Genomic DNA, 27,732 nt, shown 5'->3' on the forward strand with positions numbered 1-27,732 from the left:
ATATGTATGTGTTTTCAGTACATTTCAGATTTCTGACATTGTATCGACAGCCACACATTCCGACCGATCCACATTTATTTAAAGATTTCTCTTATACATGAAACTACTCTACTACTCCACACTTACACAAACAATATTTCATTAATACTTCAAGCTCGTCGATGCTTGATTTGGACAGTATCCAACTCTGGAGGACATAGAAAAATAACATTAGGAAAATCTCGATGTTTGTCTTGATGGTAATATTCCCTTCACTCGGTGGAGCTGTGCCGCAGCTTGGCTAATCGAGCTGTTTACTTCGGCTGCCTTCTCCTTTACTAATGATCTCGAATACTTCAACTAATTTACTCTCTAACTTTAGATTATATTGATACCGTCAATCAATTTCTGAGCCATATGGCCCGGCTATACAAATAATACTACATAGTAATACGTTTTTCGTACAATAGTAAATATAATTCAATAATCCAGCGAATAAAAATATAATAAGTCTAAGTCGTTCGAGAAAAAAAGACGTCACTAATAAATTACGGTTAAAATCGGCTAATGCAAGACGTCATATCGCAATATGGAACATCTGTCAACAGCATAACCTTCGAATATTAGTCGATTTCTTGAAAGAATGTCAAATTTTTAAGCAAAAAAAGCACCATTTGGGAGAAAGTCTTGATTTATATTTTTAATCTAACAGCAACAACGAAAACAGTAACTGAGACGCATAGATAACTAGAAAAATGTTGTGAATGGTCTCAAATACTTAAGAATGGTGTATTTTACATCGAAGTTAAAGAACGTGGTAACGTTTTACGGTTGGAAACTATACTATAGCTCAAACGTAACAGTCTATAGAACGTTCCAAGTGTAAAGTTAACGTCAATTGTCCACATTCGAATGTTAATTTTGCTTTTTTGACGTTTCAACAGTGAACACGGGCAAATCGTAGATTCTGTGGTGCACAAACCAACCATTTGTTAATCGAATGGTTACGAAGGGTGTCATTAATTCTTTATTGTCATCAACTAATGGGACTGAAGCTGACGAAAAGAAGACCAGAACTGAAAAACGTGAAGTTTTGGTGCATATATTGTATAGCCAAGACCTAGCGCTGTCCGCTTATTATTTACTCGGGTCTCTGTATAATTTGCATTGAGAGAGACTTGTAAAAATTATTTTATTTAATTTTTTGCCCAGAAATCTCGAAAGTGCTGCAATGATGGAATGCTCTTGAACTCACTTTGTCAACTTGCCTGAATACAGCTTAACAGAATATTACTCAATGAAATAAAAAAACTAAAACTTGAATCAATTTGTAGATAGTTTTAAAAGATAAAGCATTCTTCGTATTAGTACTTACTATAAATATTATATTTTCAACTTTAATTATGCACTGAAATCGGTTTTATCTTATTTTACTATATTTATTTACTATTTTGCTATATCTATATTTTACTGACTGGCCTTAGGGATGATAGGCTACGAGTAGCAAGCTAACAAAAATGTTTAATTTCTAAATAGACTAACCGACCCAAAGACGTTGTCTTGCTCGAACATTGGCATTTATTTCAATAGAATAATGTGTTTTAACAATAAATCATATGCTATATAATGATCACAATAACATTCAATTAGTAACTTTGTTTGTGATCTAGTATATTTTTATAATGGAAAATGTTTAAAAGATTTTTAGAATGTCCTGAAAATCTGTCGTAGTGCCACCTATCGACTCCGGTTGTGAATTCAAATCATTCTCGAATCCACATAAATACGCACAAAAACATTTATCAAAATCGCTCCGACCGTTTAGGAGGAGTTTAGTGACACACACACTGGCAGAAGAATTATATATATAAAGACATTTCCCTATACGAATCTGGTTAAACCAACCATTAGAAAAAGAAATAGATATTTCCATGCACACAATCTATAACAGATCCTTCTTGAATTATTTTGAATAAGATTATTCGAAAAAGGTATAAGGCTCAATCAGTGTGAAAGAGGGTTGTACAGATAAAAAAGGTAAAGGTAAAGAAAGAAGTAGGTGGTGGTAAACTAGTATTGATCGAACTCTTTACAAAATTCTTTGGTAATATTTGCCCATAGACTGTAAGACGGAAAAAGAAACAATAAATACGGGACCACACATATGCAAGAATTGCCCAATGAAATATTGTAAATTAAACAATTTCAATAAAAGTTCTTCAATGTCATTCAAATGATAATAACGAGGCTGTGTCGATATTTCTGGTTTTGTACACCTATAATTTGTATTTCCTTATCCCAAATCTTACATTTCAATATTAGTCCATTGCTGCAAAGTTAAATCACATGATATTTTAGACAATTTTCTATTCTATTCCTTCCACTCACCTACAGGGGATGGAAAAAGTAAAATAAGCACCTGTCATATTCCTAATTTTTATTAATTAATAAAATGTTGAGCGACCATTTGCTTTTAGAACAAAAATGTTTCAAATCCAATCCTGTAACAAAACGTCCCCCAATTGCTTCAATAATATTGGAGATAGATATCTACTCACTTTCTGCTTTATAAGTCGTCATAACGGTTCATTTTGTTGAGATCTGGCGATAGTGCTGGTTAGGGAACTTAAACTAACCTCAACTAAACCATTTTGAAGAAGAAAGTGACAAATGATAGAATCTTGAGAAAGCTTTTATAGATTGCAAAAAAACAGCTTACTTATTAAATTGATTATTTTTTCTGAAAGTGACAGTGATTGAATAACACTTAATGAATGTTGGTTTATGATCCAATGCTGACGATTACCAAGACAGAGTGATGAAATAGGAAACAACTAAAGGTCAATATACAATTAATATACTTTAGTTGTAGGAAATTGTATTATAGAGTGTGAAAGCTTGATGATCACGTGTGTTATTGTTCAGAATATACATGAACGTTTGGTTAAAATGTATGAGAAGAGAAATAATACTATGCAGATATGCATACTTATGCAGATATGGCAAGTGCATTAAGGAGAACGCAGTGATGAAAGTTCTTGAAAGTTCTTCGATAATATACACATTAGATGTGCTATAATATTAAAATATATTATAATGCATAAAATTTTTGTTTCATTTTATTTATATTAGAATTTTGTTATATGTCTGGGCCAAAATGTACTAAAATTCAGAGTTGCTTCTATCACATTTTATGATACATTATAAAGAGTTTCGCAATCGCAGCCCTTCGGTGGATCCAAAATATAAATTGAGCATATATACTTCAATAATATTTCCCCTCCGTAAATTGTAAGACCGTATTTATTAATAACCGAATATTTGAAATAATCCTTACTTCTCAACCGCCCTTGTAATTAAAATGCTATAATATGTTTATTATTATTAAAACTTATGTATATAATTATTGAAATGGCTTTAAGAAACTATTCGTAGCATTTTGAGCTATAGACGGTATTAACTAGAAAGAACTTAAGCAATACAAATTTCTGCGATACCATCTCTTTTAACAGCGATTCTCATTGGAAAGATAACTTTGAACCTTACTACTAATTGCGGCAATGGAAAATAGAAATAGATACAGTGGTTGGAAAGTTGTTATGATACAACTAGAAAAAAACAAAAAAAAACTGGGTTATGGACGGTTATTTGATAGAGAGCTGGAGATTGACAATAAATCTTTTTGAGTCATTTACACAAATCTGGCTACAAAAAAGCTTAAATGAGTTCCTGTGCAGTTGAGCAGTACGCTGTTGAAACATCTGCAATTGATACCTAGAATTTTGATTGAAGATTATAGACAAATGATTGTGAGCCATCACAAGCATTTATGAAACCAAGATATTACGCCAAGAAATTGAAAGAAAACGGCCAAAATTAAATAAAGGGAAAAGGAAAGGAAAGCTGTTCACATACATTTTTAATGGCCAGTGCCGTTGAAAGTTTTATGGCACCCTCAGACCACCATTCGCTCTAATCTCTGCAGAATACTCTCAATGGAATAAAGCTGATTTCAAACGAAGTATATTTAAAAAAAAAACGTCAGTCGGTTTTTCCAACAGCAACCTCGAAAGTCTTTCATAATGGCTCTAACCAAAAAATGATGAAGCATTGTCGAGAAATTAAAAACAATGGCACTAAGAATCATAAAGGAAAGACTTAAATTTTCTCTAATCATCTGAAAATTGTATTTAAATGCTTCCCGTGTGAGATATCTACAGATGAAGAAAGGAAAATTAGGGACTCTCTAAATTCCCTATTTAAATATATCTTATGAATAAACAAATAATAATATAGGAAATTAAGCGTAAAAATGTTCTATGCGATATATGATTTAACAACTGGAAAAATTCAACCAAGAACCACTAGAAAGAAAAATTTATATTTATTGTAGTGTTTCGAATAAATTACGTCCCTATCATTTGAAAAGTAGCTAAAAAACTAAAGAGGTCACCTCATACTGGCCTAAACTTAAGTTTAGTGGCTGTACCCTCAAAAGTGTTTTTAACTCAAAAGATACATCAAGATGCTTGATACAGCAATTGAAATATTATTCCTAAACATCATTTCTCATAAACACAAAACTATCCAACAATTGGTAAACTTGTATAGACCTAAATACCAAAACACATTGCTCGTTCGCATTCTTGGATATATCTTAAGATTTTGATAAAGTATAATACATGAGGCTGCAGGTTAAACTGAACATGCTTTTCTCATACACACTTTGAGCCACTCAAACCTTACCTTACAGACTTAGAGAAACTATCTAATATGAAACAAGACTATGAACTCACTGGACTCTATCCAATATATTTAGGAGTTTCACAAAGAAGTATAGTGGGTCCGGGCTTAAATCTCCTATGTGCTGCTGATTTATCAACTGAATTATTACTATTATATTATAAAGGAGACTCCAAACATACTTGGCGTAGTCAAGCCAATGAAACAACACCTACTTGTATAGCCTTGCGTAGTATGGCCACCAGTGAATATCAGTAATCGTCAACAGTCCCAGGTAGATAATGTTAAATATCTTGGGAATAAATTTATCTTTTTTCTACGGAATCCAACGATGGAGTACTTTAAAAAGTAAAATATAGTATTTATTCAACGGTACCAAAACAAGTGTTGTGTGCTATAGCCGATGCTCCATACTACGTTTCTGACGAAGTTACAGCATGGTCCCATAACGAGTATAATTCAAACTATTAGCGTTAAGTACTTGGTGTACAATGTATGCCAATGGACTTGCCACTCTGCTATATGTAAGTGAAAAGAGCGAAATGCGTAGAATAAAACGTTTACTACCATCCGAAAAATTTAATGGACATATACAGACTGTAGATTTAGAATAATTTATATTTAGCTTATAATCTAATTTTAGTAAGAAAACGTCACAAGCTTTTTCCCCAGATACAAAATATGTAATAGAGATATTACTAATTACTTTAATTGTTTTGTTTTCTCGGTCTACTTTCCCTAAAACCTGCTAACCTGCTCCTGCTACTGATCTAATTATGGTCGAATGCTTTTTCGGGATCGATAAAACCCAGATTACATCTATTATCTAGCCGTAGGGCCGGCCTTTTTTACAAATTTGTTTCAGTATAATCTGTATATAAGAAAATCAAATTAACCAATGTTGAGGATAATATACCTTTCTGCTATTTAAATAGTAAATCATCTCAACATTATCAAATAAAATGCATAAGTACTTAAATATATTATATAATTAACAAAAAATGGACTCAAAAATGTCCCGGATCTAATACATAGCTTTAGCTAGTTAAAATTTCATGATATTCTACTCATAAGTTCGTGAGTTATTGGGCTAAGAGTGACTATACATTTGGTATTTTCAAAACAATGGGTCAAAAACAATTTCGTGTTTAAATTTTACACTTCTTGATGGCAAAAAATACTGTTCACGCGAAGCAATGGCTTGAAAACTGCCTTAAGGACCAGTAAAAAACTACAATAAAACGTTGATTTGCTGAGTTCAAACGTAGCCGTAGAGACACCCATAATGCAGAACGCTATAGGCACAGAAATCCAGGTAACACCAGAAATCATTAAAAAACGCACAAAATTGTTTTGATTGATCGAAAAGTGAAGTTACGAGAGTTAGCTAACATCGTAAAGATATCAAAAGAAAGTGTTGGTTTTTAATTGCATGAGCATTTATATTACATTTGCTTATGAAAAAGCTCTGTTCAAAATATGTCCCACGTTTGCTCACTGTTGGCCAAAAACAAGAACGCGTTGATGATCCTGAGCGATCTCTGACCATGTTTAAAAGTAACGAACCAGAATTTTTGCGTCGATATGTGACAATGGATGAAACATGGATCCACCACTTCACTCCGAAGTCAAAGCGGTGGTCATCTGAGTGGACAGCAACTGATGATAGACCTATTTTGAGGGAAAATATAAATTGTTCTACAAAAGTTGTAATGAAATGTTAAAACGGCACTGAAATGATGCCTGATGACGATGAAATGTGTCGCTCTTGATGACGTTGTCTTTGTTATGCCCGTGACTTTTACAGCCATTATGTTATATTTCAATGTCATATAGAGCGCTAGTCCTAAAACTAAAGGGATCAATTCATAATGTTATGCTATTTTGTTTTTAAACGAATTTTCAAATGCTGCTATACTTTGGAAACTTATAATGACAATGGTCTTACAGAATATGCCTGTATGATTTGGCTTAAACGATTCAAAATTAGTTTTTCCACTTAAAAGAGAAATAACGACCGAATAACTTCGATCACATTTCGTAGGATGTCACATGGCGAAAAATGACTTGATGAATAAAATTATTAGGAATGATTTACTTTTTACACATCCTCCAGAAGATATTAAGAATTATTAACTACATCTAGTATACAACGTTGATATCTAAGAAGTTACGAACATGTAATATTATCAAAAAATATGTAGTGGGAAGTGAAATTTATTACTTTGCATAGTCCTAAAATAAAGTATTTAAACATATAATATATAAATCTGCTCTGACGTATTCTATGTTAACATACCCATATGGTTTTTCGGTAGTACTAGACTTTAAATGATACATATAAAAATGCCGTGTCCTTCCAACTATTGGTTTAAAAGTTACAAGAGTTTATGCGAAAGATAAAAGATATTTATTGTATTAAACAGATTTTAACAATGAAAGAAGCATAACAGTAGATCCATTACCATAAATCTGAATCAAAAGCGTCGTCATTTGAGTAGATTTCGAAATATTCCGGATTTAGGAAAACACTTCATAATTGAAGGAGATGAAGAAACAAAACTAACGCTAAAACTAAGCAATAGTTTGTATAAGGCTCAAAAACTGGTGATTTCTTGGATGAAAATCCGAATTATCACTAAACAATAGGTTGTTTTTATATAAACACATTTTAAAGCCCCTTTTGGACCTATGAACTATGGGTCTGGCCAAAAAACAAATCAATATCAACATGATCCAGACTTAACAAATTAGAAATGAATATAGCCACAAGGATTTAAAAGTACCAAGGGTCAGCGAAGAGATTAAATGGTTTGCAAAAAAAAACATCAAGAGAGATTGTGTAAACATAAAAAGGTCGAAGTACTACAACTGCTCAGCAAAAGTGTACTTAACCGGATGTTGAAATCCTTTGAACTAATATAATTAAATTATGTATAAACACTGTGCAAATAATCACTAGATAATTGTAGTTAGTAATTAGATGTGCATCAGTGTAAATGTATTTATTTAATAAAAATAGAAGTCTGAGTATTTTGGTAAATAAAATATATCTATTCTAAAATCAGATCAATTAAAATTTTAAAAAAATTGAAAAGCTTTAAAATTCACCGTTCTAATCGCTCTAACAAAAATATATTCTGGAAAAGCTCCGTACTCGTCCCAGTGCTGTTTAAAATCTCAATCCCCAATAGTGAATTGTTTTCAACATTCTCGATAACGCAAGCTAGTACTGTGTAAACTGCAAGAGCAACTAAATATTTCTGTTAGGCCGTTCAAATTTTGGAAATTTCAAATAAGTCCACAGAAAAAAATTAAAGCCCCTTTTGGACCTATGAACTAAACCATGATATGGTTTGGTCAAAAAAAAAACATGTCAACATCATCCAAACTTAGCAAATTAAAAATGAGGATATCCACGAAGATTTAAGAGTACTGAAGGTCGGCGAAGAAATTAAATGGTTTGTGAAAAAACTTGAGATATTGCGTAAACGTCGAAATACTACAACTGTTCAAAAACAGTGTACTTACCAGGAGGTGAAACCCTTTGAACTAATATAATTAAATTATGTATAAACACTGTGCAAATAATTACTAGATAATTGTAGTTAGTAACTAGATGTAACATATGTGACATCAAAAAGTTACAGAAGCATCAGTATAAATGTATTTATTTAATAAAAATAGAAGTCTGAGTATTTTGGTAAATCAAATATATCAATTCTAACATCAGAACAATTAAAATTTAAAAAAAAGAGCTTTAAAATTCACCATTCTAATCGCTCTAATAAAAACATATTCTGGAAAATCTCCGCACTCGTTCCAGTGCTGTTTAAGATCTCAATCTCCAAAATTGAATTGTTTTCAACGTGCTCGATAACGCCAGCTAGTACTGTGTAAACTGCAAGAGCAACTAAATATTTCTGTTAGGTCGTTCAAATTTTGGAAATTTCAAATAAGTTCACAGAAAAAAATTAAAGCCCCTCTTGGACCTATGAACTAAACCATGATATGGTTTGGTCAAAAAAAAACATGTCAACATCATCCAAACTTAGCAAACTAAAAATAAGGATATCCACGAAGATTTAAGAGTACTGAAGGTCAGCGAAGAAATTAAATGGTTTGTGAAAAAACTTGAGATATTGCGTAAACGTCGAAGTACTACAACTGTTCAACAACAGTGTACTTACCAGGAGGTGAAACCCTTTGAACTAATATAATTAAATTATGTATAAACACTGTGCAAATAATTACTAGATAATTGTAGTTAGTAACTAGATGTAACATATGTGACATCAAAAAGTTACAGAAGCATCAGTATAAATGTATGTATTTAATAAAAATAGAAGTCTGAGTATTTTGGTAAATCAAATATATCAATTCTAACATCAGAACAATTAAAATTTAAAAAAAAGAGCTTAAAAATTCACCGTTCTAATCCCTCTAACAAAAACATATTCTGGAAAATCTCCGCACTCGTTCCAGTGCTGTTTAAGATCTCAATCTCCAAAATTGAATTGTTTTCAACGTGCTCGATAACGCCAGCTAGTACTGTGTAAAATGCAAGAGCAACTAAATATTTCTGTTAGGTCGTTCAAATTTTGGAAATTTCAAATAAGTTCACAGAAAAAAATTAAAGCCCCTCTTGGACCTATGAACTAAACCATGATATGGTTTGGTCAAAAAAAAACATGTCAACATCATCCAAACTTAGCAAACTAAAAATAAGGATATCCACGAAGATTTAAGAGTACTGAAGGTCAGCGAAGAAATTAAATGGTTTGTGAAAAAACTTGAGATATTGCGTAAACGTCGAAGTACTACAACTGTTCAACAACAGTGTACTTACCAGGAGGTGAAACCCTTTGAACTAATATAATTAAATTATGTATAAACACTGTGCAAATAATTACTAGATAATTGTAGTTAGTAACTAGATGTAACATATGTGACATCAAAAAGTTACAGAAGCATCAGTATAAATGTATGTATTTAATAAAAATAGAAGTCTGAGTATTTTGGTAAATCAAATCGCCATAACATGTTAAAAGCTCATATCAATTCTAACATCAGAACAATTAAAATTTAAAAAAAAGGGCTTAAAAATTCACCGTTCTAATCCCTCTAACAAAAACATATTCTGGAAAATCTCCGCACTCGTTCCAGTGCTGTTTAAGATCTCAATCTCCAAAATTGAATTGTTTTCAACGTGCTCGATAACGCCAGCTAGTACTGTGTAAAATGCAAGAGCAACTAAATATTTCTGTTAGGTCGTTCAAATTTTGGAAATTTCAAATAAGTTTACAGAAAAAAATTAAAGCCCCTCTTGGACCTATGAACTAAACCATGATATGGTTTGGTCAAAAAAAAACATGTCAACATCATCCAAACTTAGCAAACTAAAAATAAGGATATCCACGAAGATTTAAGAGTACTGAAGGTCAGCGAAGAAATTAAATGGTTTGTGAAAAAACTTGAGATATTGCGTAAACGTCGAAGTACTACAACTGTTCAACAACAGTGTACTTACCAGGAGGTGAAACCCTTTGAACTAATATAATTAAATTATGTATAAAAACTGTGCAGAAATTACTAGATAGTTGTAATTAGTAATTAAATGTAATATGTGTGACATCAATACGTTAAAGATGCATCAGTATAAATGTATTTATTTGATAAAAAAATAAGAAGGTTGAGTACGTTGGTAAATAAAATCATGTTAACATTTTATAAAAACAACATAAATTCTATCAACATCAGAACAATTAAAATATAAAAAAGATTAAAGAGCTTTAAAATTCACTGTTCTGATCGCTCTAACTAAAACATATTCTGCAAAGTTTCCTGATAAGAATCCGTACAAACTTCCGGTGTTCGCTTAAATAGGGAGAAAATTGTCGATTGTCTCGTTAAAACCATTCGAAGATTTAAGCCTCCTAACATAAATAATCCCAGAAATCCTCAAAACAGACTGACGGAAGAGGATTACCTTCGTAACGAACTCTACCTTTAGAGTGCTCTCGAAATCAGTTATTCAATAAAATCTTAACGTTATTTGTTGCCGTCTCGAGAAGTTGGGTTTAATTGTATTTAGATACAGAACCTCCAGAAGGGGATAAAAGTAATGTTATATCTTTCCGAATCCTTTAACTTCCACAACTATTTTTTTATATAGATAATTGAATTTCTTGTATATACGATGATTTTCTACCAAATATATTTGTTTCTTTTGTGGTATGTTATGAAGTTCAAACTACTTTTGATTGTGTTTGAAATACATGTATCTTGGGAAGTACAAATAATTTTCCACCGCTTGTATAAAAAAGACCTCATTAAGTAGATGACCCTTCGTAAAAAACCTAGACCCAACCCAATATTTATCTGACAACTTCAAAAATTCTTCTCACAGGTAGCTTACAATTCCAGATAGTAAAAAATTTCTTCTAAACGAAATGGACGAATATATTTTTAACAAAAAAATTGACTTCCCGAAGACCGACTTCAAAAAATATATAAGGAACTCATTAAAAATTGAAAAATAATCAAACTTCGGTGAGTCGGTGCCGAACCCAGTTATATTAATTTAGATTTGTTTTGATGCTAATTTAATTTATTGTGTATGTCACAAAATTATATTATTATTTTTGTATTGTTTGGACTCGGTACCTACTTCAAACTGATCAGTTGGTAGTAGTTAAAATAATATTGTAAATACATATATAGGTTTATGTAGGTATTACGTTTTTGGGGTAATTGATATGGCTCGGTGAATAGAGGTAAAACGAAATGAAACTGTGGTGTTTACACTATGTGACCGTTATTTATTGGAGTAATATAAAAATGTGGAAAATATAAAATAGATAAAACGGATGGCAGCGGTGTGACCTGGAGACAAGGCTTGGGCAGTCGATGGTGGCACGTCTAAACCAAACGATGGTCGGTTACTGAATCATTAGAAATACCCTTCAATATCATCCCAGATAAACGTCTCGGGGGTTGCCAGCTATTCGTTATCGGGTTCTAGTTGGCGCTGCTGGCACCCCGCCCGTTTTCAACATCTGGGATTATATTTCTGGGTATTTTGTAGAACGTTATTCCACTATGTAAAATTCGACATGCCTCAAGGTCGCTACACGCTAAATTGTGTTTATATAGTATAATATAAAATACCTGTAGTCGATGGGTTAAATAAGGTTTTTGTTTATTTCTATTTATTTATTACAACGATTATTATGTACTTAATTTATTTCAAAATGTTTTTTTTTTGCGTTAAAAAAATCAAAGTTTGTTATTTTTTGAAGTCGGTTCAATTTTTTTGTTACAAATATTTTATTCTTTTCTTCCTAGGGTTTTTCACTCAATTTGCTTTTCATTTTTTTATTCAATTTACTCACTATATTACGCAGGTATTTTATTTAATATTACAATAGATGAGCCAAGTAAAAGTGCAACCCGTATGAGGAAAAATTGGAGTAAAGAAAGAATGATTGAAAATAAGGAGCACCTCAGGCCCCGGTGTCCGCCTAGGTGATTTGACAAATGTTCTAACTAAACTAGATCAACAAAAAGTTATTGCCGCCGCCGGGAATTAAACGCGTGACCTCCGTTTCCGGGGGTTAAACGCTTTAATAATTACACCATAAAAACAGTTGTTAAAAAGCAAACTTCCAATTACCCGTCACATCAGCTCAACAATAACATTATACTCAAATATCTGATTATTTTAGATAAAAAACTTGAAGTGAAAACATTGTACGTGCCTTTGAAATTTGAGGGTTTCCCTCGAACTGCCAAGAAAGGGCATAACGAAGCTTAAACATCTATTTGACACTATACTGATATTGCGATATATTCCTATGCAGCGAAATATTGCGAAAATTAGTATGATTCCTAAAATAGGTAAATCGTTAACTATAAAATACGATATCGACCAATATCACTGCTGCCAATCATCATATATAATAATACATGTATCTTGAATATCAATGACATTACTATTGTTGTATAAGAAGCACAAATAAATCTCCACCGTTTGGACAAAGAAGACAAAAAGGCCACTAAAAATATCACTCTTAATAGAGCACAGTTCCAACCCAATATTTATCCGATAAACTCAAAATCTTCCTCACAATTCCTCCTTATTAGTAAGTTATTGACCTATCATTTGCTTTTAAAGTAACTGCAATTCTTCGCGGAATATATTCATAGAATTTCGAGTAGTTTCCAATAGAATGTTTCACATACTTGTACCAAAATATCTGCCAAGTGCTTCAATAATCTTGGAGATGAAAATCTATTTTTCACTATTTGCTCTAGAACTCCCCATAACAGTTCAATTGTGTTGACATCTGGCGATTATAGCGCATTAACATCTTGGAATATGGACGTATTCTGCAGAGATATGCTATAGTTCTAAAAAGAAGAACCAATCAAACATCGATCGATCAGCTTTCTAGGCACATTATCCAAATTTGTCGAGGGTGTAATGGAGAGTAATCTACAGTTTCATCAAAAATGAAAATCTTATAAATTCACTTTAGATTTTATGAAACACTAAATGAAAGACCCACACAAATACATTATTTCCTTGGCGTAAACCTCATGGGAGCAGTCCTCTTAACAGCTCAATTGAAAAGTCCCCAGCCTGACACATAGATGGCGCTACTATAATTAAATCCATATGTTTTTTAGTTAGCCCTAACACTCAAAAGATGCGTGTATAAATTTGATAGCTGTCGGATCATTAATTTGTGAATTATAGCATTTTGAGTGAAGCCACTTTTGTTATAGTGAAAAAAATGGATAAAAAGGAATTTCGCGTGTTGATAAAATATTGCTTTTTGAAGGGAAAAAATACAGTTGAAGCAAAAAAAGTTGGCTTGATGCCGAGTTTCCGGACTCTGTCCCAGGAAAATCAACCATCAAGGATTGGTAAGCTAAGTTTAGACGTGGTGAAATGAGCACCGAAGACGAACGTAGTGGACGCCCAAAAGAGGTTGTTACTGACGAAACCATTTTAAAAATCCACAAAATGATTTTGAATGGCCGTAAATTGAAATTGAATGAATTAGCAGACACTCTAAATATATCAACTGAATGTGTACATCATATCATTCAGGACTATTTCGGTTTGAGAAAGCTCTACAAAGTGAGTGCCGCGTGGGCTCACTTTTGACCATAAACAACGACGAGTTGATGATTCGGAGCAGTGTTTGAAGATGATCAAGCCTAATAATACCTGAGTTTTTGCGTCGATATGTAACAATGGATGAAACATGGCTCCCTCCTTTCACTCCAAAGTCGAATCAACAGTCATCCAAGTGGACTACACACGATGAACCCTCTCCAAAGCGTGGGAAAACGCAAGTCGGCTGGCAAGGCTATTCCCACTGTAAAATTGGTTAAGCAAAATAACAGTCTCAATCAAAATTCTTGAGCTAAAATCTCAAAATTGTAAATTTTCCAAAATAAAATGATGATCGTGATTATGAATGGTCCCATGGTATATCAGAAACAACAGTTTATATATTCATTAATGATTATATAATTCAGTTAGTTCGTATTTGCAACCGTATTAGTAAAAGTCCATTAGCCCATTCGTAAAAGTCTTTATACATTTTCTAAGGTTATGGTAAATAAATATTTCAAAGATTCCAATTTGTTTCTGTCAAAACCTATATTGCCTAATACAACATCAAACATGCCTTTAAAAAAGTGCCACTTAAAAACAATAATTTCCATAATGCCTATTGATATACCTAGTGACATCTATCGAGTGATCGACATAGTTAGCTCGTCACCAAAATTATGAGCATCTAGTTTTCTACCTGCGCAGCGTAAAACTATTTTTTATAGCTCTACATCAATAAAATGAAAGTATCCATTTATTTATTTACTACAGCTGGCACTGGTTCAAATTCATTTAATCTCGCTTTTACTTACCAATCCCATGCCAAAAATACTTTTTCTCGGTGGAAGGACGACGACGCTATCTTGCTCCAGAACTATCTCCGTACAGAACATTATCGGAATAACTTAGAGGTTATGAAGGACAGCACACCGGTTGAATGTCAATACCAAAGCCGATTATTAGGTTCAGTCGACGAAGATATCACAATAATATTATATTATCGCGAGTTGTTATTAACGTATTGGACCTTAGAACACTTCTTTGCAACTATTTTGACATATTTCTGTCAACGAGATGGTTAGGGAACCTGCCATACAACGAAATATAAATGTATTTAAGGAAATAAAGATGTGGAAGAATATTATTTATATCTGAGACATTCTATGATTTGTCTAACAATAAATGTTTTAATGATTTATCTGATTTTCCAAGAAAAAATGTATATGATGGGTTGTAACATAATACTAGGACTGTTAATTCAGTTTAAATATATTTTTAATTAAAAGCTTCATTATGGGCATAGAGTAAATACAAATAAAACTCAATAGGTGTCTCTGAAGAAAAATTTCGCAACGTCCAATATCCAGATTGGTATTGTGATCGGCAATTATTATAACAATATAACATTTAACATTTCTTTAGTGCCTTTAATCTTACTTTAATTTAGAGTTCTATCTTTTTGCTTTATTATATTGAATTTATTATCATCCATATTCTCCTTTTCTTATATCTTACTATTCTTAACTTAATAATTGTAATATTTCATCCTAAAAATCATTACTGATATTATTAATATGACAAAAACTAAGAATAAAATAAATTACACAATTTAAGGATATGCACAAAACTGGACAAATTTAATTGAATCATTGATTTTTTTACCATGATTTCCAATAGATCCAAAACAAATATCCATTCGAAATTGTCTCGGTTAAATATCTTTATTTTATAACATTTTTTTAAAGTATATTTCTTTTAATAAATAAATCCCTTGTATATTTTTGTTGCTTTAATAAGCATATTTTTAAAATACAATGAATTTTGACTCTTCATATATTGACTGACTGCGATACAAATCATCTTATAGTCTAGTCACATTTACCTTCATAATTTTGACATTATTCCATTTGAACATATTTTGGGTTTACTCTAGCTAATGTTTTAAGAACTGTCTCCCATTTGTTAGTAGGTGAAAAATAGATATATATATATATATATATACTAAATTAAATGATACTAAATTAAATACACTACAGAAAAAATATGAACGCTGTATATAAAAACATAGCGGCCCGCTCCGACTTTGCACGGGCATAAAATATATATGCCTATGTCACTCAATGAAAACATGATTAAAATCGATCCAGTATTTTTGGTTCATTCATTACTCCCCTTGGCCTGCACGCATTAAATTTGGACTAAAACAATTCCTCTTACCCTATACTTACTATGAAGATTTCCTGCTATCTTTGGAATATCTAAATTCATACAATTTTTATTACATTACACATTTTTCACACTTATATTTCACACATTACACAAATATCTCCGAAAATATTTGTTTAATTTACATGCTGTAAGGAACCATATTGATCTATATTAATTGCACACTATATTTAAGGTACTTAATTCGATAAGGATTAATGCCGTATTGCTTAAAATAGCTTCGTAAATAAGCCATTTTCTCACGTAAAAAGTAAACAATAAAAATAGTTAATGTGGGTTATCCCTAAAAGATAAACATATACCATCGCGGACTTTTTTGTAGACCTTTTTATGGTGTACAATACTGTAGTACATTAATTTGATCTAACTCGTAGGGTTAGGCAGCGTTTTTGCTAATTGCTAAATAAGCCTAAAAAAATAGGTTAATTTACGACATCACGTTAGAAACCTCTAAAATTAGCAATGTTGCCTTAGCATATTATGCATGTATTATACATATGAACCTTCCTCTTGAATCACTCTATCTATTGAAAAAAACCGCATCAAAATCCGTTGCGTAGTTTTAAAGATTTAAGCGCACATAGGGATATAGGGACAGAAAAGGCGACTTTGTTTTATACTATGTAGTGATATATATATATATATATATATATATATATATATATATATATATACATATGCATATAATTGTATACATACCATGTATTGCATGACTTATGTATTTTTTAAATATTTTCATTGCTGTACCCCCTATTATACCTCTCAGAACGAATGTGCATTATAAAAATCTAATTTTGGTTATAATTTAATAACGAAAACGTAGAAAAGCCTTAAAAGCAATGTTATTTACTTCTAAACGTATCATAAAAATTAAATGAAGCAATCGAATGCTTTCGCGGCTTTTAACATACCGATTTAAACAAGTAATAAGTTCAAAGTAGTGTCATCTAGATATTGGACATCGCGAAACATTTCTCCAAAATTGCCTGTATAGTTAAGTCTCTATTTTCTCTTTGATTATTTATGATATTCTGTATGTTATCACTTTTCAAAACATTGACCGTATAATATCAAAAAACATAAATGTACGTCTATATGAATATATAGTGTATATACTTTCTATTATTCTTCTTATTTTTCGGGCGTGGTATTTGTGATGTTATTTATTTTTGGGTCTAAGCCTTTTGAATCAGAGTTTTCTCTATAGTTTCTTTCGGTTTGTTTTATGGATCCGACCACCTTTCTGATCATGTGGGTGGTAGTGAGACTGAGCATTTAAATAATTGTTCGTATATGTTGTTTAAGTCTGCTGGGTACACCTGGGTTATGTATTGGGTTTCTATAGGTGGTGAAGGAAAGGCAGTTATATTAAATTAAACGCAAATTTTGCCAAACATAGAAAATAAAGTGCTGGTGGGAATTATATTTTTCAGCGGGACAATGTCGCTGTTCATATTGCGAAACTCGTTAAAGACTATTTTTCAAAACACCAGCGCGCTCCTCCTTTTTTTAATGTTATTGAAAATCGTTGAGATAAGTTACCACGTGCTGTCTCACTCAAAGGGCAAACAATTTAGCAATAATGAACAATTAGTTATGTTAAAAACCTATAAAAATGCAGCCATAGTTTTACTTAACTGTTAACTGTATAACTTTTGTCGCGTCGTTCGAGCGACCGGATTTTATTTGGAACCTATAAGTAAACAATAGCGGTTTCTTTATAATGTTTACATAAATACCACGACTAACTGTTTTTAAAAGCTAAAAATTAATTTTTAATTAAGTTGCACTGAAAAATGTGCAGTGTGCTAAAGTTTTGTCGCGGAATTAGTTATAAAATATGTTTAAAATCCCTCAAAATAATTGCACACTCCTTATAATCTAACGAAACATATAAATATAACATATAACTTAACTATATTAACATAATTTCTATCTCATGTATCCGAATAGACATAAAATGTGTCTCAATTATTAGAGATAACCCGGATGACCTCAATATATGTTGTGTTTAACCGGGTCAAATATTCCAGCTCAACCTCCAGGGACATCGCGACTCACATCGAATCTATTGACGATTGATTTATTGACGAGTTTGTATTAAATTAAACTCGACGCGAAAGGGTTTGTGTTTTTATCACTGTGCAATAAAAATGTATTCACGATCTAGTCGATATTTCCAGCAAGTCGCACGGGCTAACAATAACATAGGGGAATATAAAATAGTAAGGCGAAAGGCAGACCAATAAATCACTACAATGGGTTTCTCAATATATATTTTTATTAGTAACTTGACCATGTTTACCTCCCTCGACACATTCACCAAACATCGCTCTTTCTTTCCCTATAAAACTTGTTACAGCGAACTCACCCATCTATAATACAACATTTTCGGTCTTAAGAAGAAATCCGACAGCGAAGAGCTTGGTGATCGAATAGCTTTCAAGAATATTGAATAAGTATCAGTTAGGGTCATTGGATCAGCTGATAGGGTGGGGTTTAGTAGGTAGCCCAGAGGCAGCCTCCACATAACCAGTCCAACTCGCTTATTCTTGGGGGTCTTCCCGACCAGGTATCCGTAACAGGATTCCCCTACCCGGTTCCAGGCCAAAAAAAAAAATGAATTTATGTCGTATTGCAAGTATAATTGTTGCTAAAAATTCGACAGAAAGTTTTAGATGACAGTATGAACTAATCGCTCAAACTAAACACCATATCTAACGAATTAGAATCTTCCTAATATCACGAATTATATGATTGCGTGTATTTTTATCAGCGTTTTATATTTGTAAAAATTCAAAATATCAGTGTAAGCAACTGTTAAATAACCTAACTTAACCCAAATAAGAGAATCTGCTACTGAAACCCATCATACACTTTTGCCAACATGTGGTAATGATGCTCCGTTATCGCAATTGTCACTTTTGGTTATAACGGTATAAAAATATTAATATAATAGAAATATTTTTAACAAAAAATTGAACCGACTTCAAAAAATAAATAAGGAACTCACTAAAAATAAAAAAATGATCAAACTTAGAATTTTAACACAAAAAAAACATTTTAATATAAAATATGTACATAATAATCGTTGTAATAACTAAATAAAAATAAACAAAAACCTTATTTAACCTATCTACTACACGTATTTTATATTCTACTATATACACACAATTTAGCTTAATACCTACCGAAACCTATTTATCTATTTACAATATTATTTTAACTACTACTAACTGATCACTTTCGGAAGTCGGTACCGAGCAACCAATTAGATTTGTTTTTGTTGGTAATTTAATTTAAAGAACCCAACCGAACACACACAGTTATATGAATTTAGATTTGTTTTTCTCGTATTTTAATTTTTTGTATATGTCACAAAATTTTATTATTATTTCTGTATTGTTTGGGCTAGGTACCGACTTCATAGTGAATTTCTATGACAAAGAGCGCCACTGAGAAAACTCAGCTCAAAATCTCATACAACTTAACAGTTAATAAATCAACTGTTTTCAAAATATTTATAATCGATGGTACAAAGGAGGTAAAATGACTACCACACAAATCGATCGAAAATACCATTTCGATTTTCTTCAAAATTGCACTTTCATTGATTACATTGGCGTATTGAGACTGAATATGAAAAGGGTACCGACTACGACAATATTAAATGAAACAAGTACCATCCACTTGCGGCAAGGTAAAATAGATTACGAGCTGATAAAATCAAAAGAAGCTTTACATCAGATATTTACACACATTATTTGAACGAACTGAATAAGCTACTATTTTCGAAAAACCTATTTCTGATCAAGTAACGGACACACTTAAAAGGCTAAGAGATATAACTAAATTTACCAATAATGAACCAATAATAAGTGAATAGAAATCACGCCACAGTTTCTTTTCAAATGAACAACCATAAATTTCAACACTGATAACAAAGTGTTTATCATGTTGCAACAGCAACAAATTAACAGTTTATAATAACTACTTAAACGAGCATAATAAAAAAAAACGAACAGCTATAAATTCTTGCCTTTCTTTATCACTAGAAAACTAGAAAAGATATGAATTTTTGGTCGAATTGCGAATATAAATAAAATTGTCAGACTTGTTTTTTTAATTTTATTTTTCTTATATATTTTAAAGTCTCCTTTTACCAACGAGGGTTTATCTGAACTGGACTTACAGTTTAACGTGGGCTCCGAACCACGGTCCTCGACATTAAGCCTACCGACTGGCGAGTGACCGACTTAGAAATCATCTCATAAGACATCCGGTCGTACTCAGCCTGGTTACTGGCGTGACCGGGATCATTTTCCTTGTCGGATTTGACAGTCTTGCCTAGGACACTCACAAATATTAAACAATCACAAACATAAATTTGCGACCATGGATTCGAACCCGCGACTATTGCAACAGTAGATGGACCGTCTTGTCGCCTTTACCACTGCACCAGCCAAGCTGGCTGTCATACTTGTGAGTACCAAACTGAAACTTTTTAATTTTAGCATTTTTAGCATCTTAAAAATTATTGGCTCTGTCAGTCATCCTACCTTGTATGAGAATTCAAAACGCTACGTAAGATTTATTTCGTGTAAAATCAGTGTTGGTCAAAAAAATGTTATCGCTTGGAGCATCTGATATAATAAAATTCTTAAATGGAATAATGAATCATATGGCCTTAGACTAAACAGATACATAAAACATCATCCAGATACAGCAAGTACATGTTTTTAAGCACTCGGGATGATGCGCTGTAATGAACCGTATGAAACAAAAAAATATGACTACTAGCGGATCACTTGCTACTGTAAATCTCAACGGGATCCATTTAGAGTGAGCGCAGTTCAAGGACTTGGGATTTGTGACACAGGTGGCATCTACTGTAATAATAAGCCGAATCGGTCAATCTCCAAGAGCTTTTGCATCTCTAAAATCTAAATACTTTACGTTAGATTTATTTTAGTTCAAACAAGTGTTGCCCATGAAAATGTTATCTCTCCGAGCATTTGATATGACATTAAAATTCTTAAATAGAGTAATGAATCCCTTAGGATAACCAGATACATAAACCATCATCCAAATTCATCGAGTACATGTTTTTAAGTAGTTGGCATATGAATTAAAAAATATTGGAATTAAATATAAACTACATGTTTCTCGCCGTCTCGTTAGATATAAAGTCATTCGTTTAAAATGCGAAGGACACAATCCGCAAGACGCACCGAGTAGCTCCTAAAAAGGTAGGGATCACCAACAATAGCGTATCGATAATATATCACTTTCTCATCAACTCAAAAGTTCAACTTCCAAGATAACAATATATTTTAAATTTGACAACAACCAACAAATTTAAACTATAAATGGAAATGTATTATCGCATACAAATAACATAACAATATAGTATAACTAAGCATTACTAATAGAATAATTACTAACACCCTATTTTCTGATATAATAAAACTATATATCCTTGTTTACTCTTATGCTAATAACAAATGTTTACTAGAAAGCACGACGACAAATATAAATATATGCCATAAAGTAATCTAGGTTGAGAAAAAGTTTACTATTATTTAGACAGCTTACACTAAATATATATGGATGCTTAAGAATATTCTAGAAAATACTGATGATTATATTCATAGACGCATTAAATACAGTTGACAATAAAGTTTATTGTGACTGATTATCTAGCGAGAAACTAATTAAGAAAGAATGGATGATTAAAGTAGCAATAGTCAATTCAATTCAATCCTGAAATATAAAAGGCAACTATCGTATGCGTAATACTATAATTAAAATATCGAGTAAAACAGCATTTAGCCGGCTTGGTGGCGCAGCGGTAAAGGCAATAGGACGGTCCTCCTACTGTTGCAATAGCCGCGGGTTCGAATCCTACTGGGGCATGGTCGTATATTTATGTTTGTGATTGTTTAAAATTTGTGATTGTCCGAGGCAAGAGTACAAAATCCGACAGGGAAAATGATCCCAGTCACGCCAATAAACAGGCTAGGCAAGACCGGACGTCTTCTGGGATGATTTCTAAAGTTAGTCACTCGCCAGTCGGTAGGCTTAATGCTGAGGACCGTGGTTCGGTGAACACGTTAAACTGTAGGTCCAGTCAAGATAAAACCCCTAGTTGGTAAAAGGAGACTTTAAAACATATTTTAAAAAATACCGTTTATAAAAATACTACTTACAGTATTTCCCATAAAACAGCTAATGTAATTATCATCAGAAATGTTTTAAATAATTTTATACACCGATCCGGTTACAAGTTCCGAGCCATCAGGCAGCATTCTGTTTCTTTTTAACCAGAGTAAAATAAGAAGTTTAAACTCCGAGTTTAAAACGAATTTTATATCAAATATATCGGATTTATGATTTACTGCTGCTGAAACCAAATAAAACCACAACAGCTTAAACGACCCTAATGGGGGGTCCTACACCGTTTGCTATAATGTCCTGATGTCTCTTCATCTTCGTGCGATCAATGCCCTGATATGTAATCTAATAACAGTTATGTAAATAAATATACAATGGGTTTATTGAAGACTTAATTAAGAACTGTAAACTAGAACTTTCCGAAAGTTTCGTGAGTGTAAAATAAAATATATAATATAAATGCAATTGTATTCAAATTTCAAAAAGTTTCTTTTTTTGTACGAGACATGATGTTCAATTTTTTCAACGAAAATGAAAAAAAATTAACGAAACATAACAAAATCAAATCTAACAAACCATTTTAAAATAGAATATTAATAATTACCAGAAAATTATATAAAGATTTTCAAATAAAAGTAAAAAAATTAGCACAAATATGACGAGTGTTCAGGTGCTTGGCATAGTTATTTCTTTGGACGTGACATGATATTCAATTTCTTCAGTTACAGTAAGGATTATATCGACTGAAACCATACATCAGTGTCATTAATAAATTAACTTAGAAAAGACCGATTGTCGGGTTTAGGAAAAGAAATAAATCTTATAAAATAGCTCGGTTGTTTAAGGTAATAAGAACAATTGAAATTTATGGCTTCCAGTTAAGCAATAATAAATTTATGTTATATAATTTTTACAACATACAAATTACTTTTTGTTAACATTATTGAGAAATTACGTAACTTAACAACATTAAAGAACAAAAACTAGTTTGTCATTAATTAAATACAACATCTGTCTTTATATACTTTTACTTAGATGGATGCATTCGAACCAAACAAAAGTGAATTTAGAAATTCATACCAAAAAAGCCACGATAGTTGTAAAAACCGGCTTCAAACCAAAGAAAGCAACTGGACTATGAAGTAACTGGAATCTATCAAGACTGATTCATGCGGCCTCTTAAATGATTCATGACTCAGATGCTTGAAATATGGCTGAAATTATTATGATTTCGCAAGGTCAGGAAGACCATTTGAAAAACTAATGTTGAAAATACATAAAATATGTTGAAAGAAAATATCTAATATCTGAGCATCAATTGTACGATTTTATAAACAAACGTTCAACAATTGATAGTGCATAGAATCATAGATGGCATTGAAAAAGCCAACGAAGATAAAATTCTACCCAGCTATACTCTTAGATGTGGCATCCACAACATTTGGCTTCTACAAACTTAAGAAAATGCTATCAAAGTCACACACAGAAGTCCTTACATGCCAGCCAGAATGTTTCCACGCCAGAGTCAAATCAAAATCATGAGGGAGCCTCTCCACAAGGAAGTTTAGGGGCTGTGTACACAAATATACAGGATTTTGGATCTGTGTAACCAAAAGTTGTTGAATTTTTTACCGTTAAATGTCACTTATTGAATTAAAAAGTATAAATCAGAAATTAACAAAAGTTGAAGAGAAGTCTTTATACTGCTTGAGATCTGTTTTACGCATTAGGTTCCAAGAATAATCGCTCATCATGACTTAGTCCCAAAATCCTTGGTATCGTCTTTCGATTTTTGATTAACTTGGTGATGCCCGCCGGTCGTGTCGTCGAATCTTTGCGGGAAAAATCAAGACGTGAATGCAGAAACTGGATTTTAAGAAACGTTCGAGCTCCAATATTGTGGAAACTTTTGAGTAATATTTTGAAATGATGCTCATTATTATGGCTTCATCAGGCATTATACAGTTTATACACTTTGTGTCAACCATTGAATTTTGATTATCAGAACATCGTCTAACGAAATCGCTTTCATTATTCATCGGTGATGAAGTTCTTAAGGCATTTTTTGCATTTGTACTTGACCAAACTGGCAATGGATCACTGTCCGTGCGTGGAACTGATTTCGACACTGATGATACTTCACTTTATACTGTGCTATTTATTATAGCTATGGCTTATCAGAGTTTACTACAGCTCTAGTACTAGAAAACTACTGCAAATACGCATCCTTGAATGCATTTGTCATGATTTTTCCACATCTACCGAACATATAACATCGCAAACGTAACAAAGACATTTTAAACAGATTTTACAATTCTGCATGTGCATTTTCACACGTTTCGAAACACATTCATAGTACAAAAACACGATCCATTTTAGGTTTAATGCAACGCTGTCAGCCCTATAAGACGCAGAGCTGCCACCATGCTCGAACTCGAACCAATATGTTTAAACGAATTGAATTTCTGAGTTCAGTGCATCTAATAACGTTAATTGTTCTCATCTGCTCCCGTTCAAAAGTTGACCCGAATTTGTAAACATGTGCTATTTACCTATTACACCATAAATCGCAAATATTATTATCGCTACGTTTGATAAATAACTAAAGCCAGCCATCGAAGATAAAAGTTTCCGAAAAAAATCAATCAAATAATAAAAGTGAAACTAAACTCTCACTAAACATAAGATGTACTCCAAAACTGTGTATTAGAGCTAATTATTTAAATACTTTACCGTACAATTGGAAAATATCATCATAGCTACATTTATTGATGCTTGCTATTGTTTATAATAGCGAAGAACCAATTGAAGCAGGCGAGGGACAATATACTGGACCAAGACATGAAAAAGAAAAGTTTGCGAAACCAAATCAAAACATTGTGAATATCAATGCATATAATCACACTACACATACAACAATGTAATGGAATGAATGTCGATGCACAACTGCTCTATTCCTGGTGGTATTGCAGATGCCCCCCCCCCCCATTCTATAGGAATAAGTACAACGGGACCATCAAAGCGCCACTCACGAAATCAAGACAATGATGAGGAAACATGAGGAAAGACTCTACCCTCATATTACTACCACATAATTGCAGTTATAATTTCATTGCTCCTAAATAACACTCAAACAGGACACAAATCCAAAACAATACAGTAAAGTGTAATTAATAAAGTAAGGATAGATGGGTTTTCCTAGATATATAATTATATAAGTTATTGTAAAACAATTAGATTAGTCAACAAACAAATATTTACTATTTATTATTCCTCTATAATTCCAAGAAAATTACTGCAGAATAGCATCTGATGATTGATATTAGAGGATAAGGTAAATACAATCGAAGAATAATAGGGTGTCTATTACCTTTAACAATTTAGAAGAAACATTGAATAGTAGACATTGCCTCTTCTAATTCATTGATTGAATGAATAAGTTGAGAAAGCAATGGCTAAAGAAACGACTAAAGAAAGTGACTTTAGAAGATAATAATTTTCTTATATATTAACGGAAATGACAATAATCTAAACTTAATTGATCATAATAAAGTATCTAATTTACAAAAAAAATCGCTTAAAAGTGATTCATTCATTAGAAGCTCTATTTCTATTAGTTCCTTGATTTATTGAGGACAAAAAGGATCCTTTCTTGAGAACTTGACTATAAGAGATAGCTGGCTGTGAATGATATATGAAGGCTATAAAATTACCTGTGAACGTTAAAATATATTTGACCATTATTTGGATACAAAGCACTAAAAACTTGGAAAAGACTAATAAAACGAAAATATATCACGGAAATACTATCAAAATAGATTTTATACATTAAAACTGTTAAAACTTAAATAGGTTTTTGAAAATGTTAAACGAAATAAAATTCAGACTCGGTCACAAAATATTCAATTTAGTTGAAAGTTTGCCTTTGTACAATGACATACAAGTGGACAAAACTGATGCTAAAATAACAGTTATACTTAAAATTATATTTAATATATTACAAAACCAAAATTACTAATAAATTAAATACTCTATATTAAATAATTACAAAGTCAGCATAAAAATGAATATTCTCTTATTTCAATAAATGCTTGACATTTGTTGTTTCTTTTGTTTCATCCACGATATCTATACATTTACAGTGAAAATAAATATTATGTCATCTAAAAGAAAAACTAACTAAAATCCTATTTCCTGGTAGAGTAAAAAACCGTTCTCCGATGTATTAACACACTAAAATTGATTGAAATTTAACAAAAACTTTCGAATTGGCCGATGATAGATATAGGAAATAACATATATCGTAAAACAACTTATTGATTGGGATCATTTAGTTGGCCCACAATTGATTACGTATTTTTCTATAAACAGATGGTATAAGAAGTTATATGAACAAAAATCCTTAAAAAAATTAAGTAACTTTGTTGGTAGATAATAAAGTGAAGAACATAAAGGAGTACACAAACCCATAATAGGAACTTAATGTTGAACGAAATTGAATTAATTTTGAGGTATTTACATTAGTAACTATATTAAATTGAGAGTTCAATCATTCGGCAATGGTTTTGCAACAACACAATGTTCAATTGTCAAAAAGTATGTGGATAACAGAAAGGTTGAATTCCAAATCCTCTATCACACCCGTCATATTTAACAAACAATATGCCTTTCACTTATCACTAGCTCCGGTTAATGCCAAATAACAGTTCAATTGAAAAGTCCCCGGCCTACCATAGTAAAACACATTTTTTTTGGCAAAATTAGTTTTTTTTATTCATACATCAACATAATTCCCTTCAAGGGTGATACACTGATTACGGCGACGCTCCAAATTTTCGAAACCATTTTAGTAGTACGATTTGTCCTTTGCTTCAAAATAGGTCTCAGTTTCGGCGATCACCTCTTCATTCGACGAAAATATCTTCCCAGCGAGCATTCTTTGGGGAAATTGGAAATTCTTTGGCTCATCCAGGTGGATGAGCAAGCAATTCGAGGCCCAATTCATGGATTTTTGACACGGTGCATTGTCTGGGTAAAGCACATTCTTTTTCTTCAAATGCGGCCGTTTTTCGGCGATTTCGTCCTTCAAACGGTCGAATAACGCTATATAACAGTCGTTTGATAGTCCATGCGCATCACAAAATACAGACGTCATAACCTTGCCAGCCGACTGTTGCATTTTCCCACGCTTTGGAGCGGGTTCATCGTGTGTAGTCCACTCGGATGACTGTCGATTGGATGGAGCTGATGATGGAGCCATGTTTCATCCATTGTCACATATCGACACAAAAACTCGGATCATCTTCAAACACTGCTCCGAATCATCAACTCGTCGTTGTTTTTGGTCAAAAGTGAGCTCGCGCGGCACCCACTTCGCACAGAACTTTTTCATACCCAAATATTCGTGAATGATATGATGTACACGTTCAATTAATATCTTTGGAGTGTCTGCTATTTGGACAACATATGGATTTAATTCT

General features: G+C 32.2%; 2 protein-coding genes across 3 annotated transcripts in view; one reads left to right on the top strand and one right to left on the bottom strand.

Annotated features, from left to right (window-relative positions):
* Positions 1-27,732, top strand: part of LOC143204166 (uncharacterized) — a 243,729-nt gene that overhangs the window by 105,273 nt on the left and 110,724 nt on the right. The gene's annotated exons all lie outside the window — the stretch shown is intronic.
* Positions 1-27,732, bottom strand: part of LOC143204174 (dual specificity protein phosphatase 22) — a 63,675-nt gene that overhangs the window by 30,652 nt on the left and 5,291 nt on the right. Inside the window, exon 1 of one of the 2 annotated variants that reach the window (XM_076416654.1) lies at positions 14,665-14,928. The exons of the other annotated variant lie outside the window; for it this stretch is intronic. Coding sequence (XP_076272769.1) covers positions 14,665-14,745 — 81 coding nt within the window. The 5' untranslated portion in view covers positions 14,746-14,928. Of the gene's footprint in view, positions 1-14,664; positions 14,929-27,732 lie in introns of those variants that run through there. 2 annotated transcript variants of the gene reach the window in all.

Source organism: Rhynchophorus ferrugineus, unplaced genomic scaffold (assembly GCF_030347505.1).
Source record: "Rhynchophorus ferrugineus isolate W39M unplaced genomic scaffold, kcgeb_rfMv2 rfM10, whole genome shotgun sequence".
In the NCBI taxonomy this organism is placed as follows: Eukaryota; Metazoa; Arthropoda; class Insecta; order Coleoptera; family Curculionidae; genus Rhynchophorus; species Rhynchophorus ferrugineus.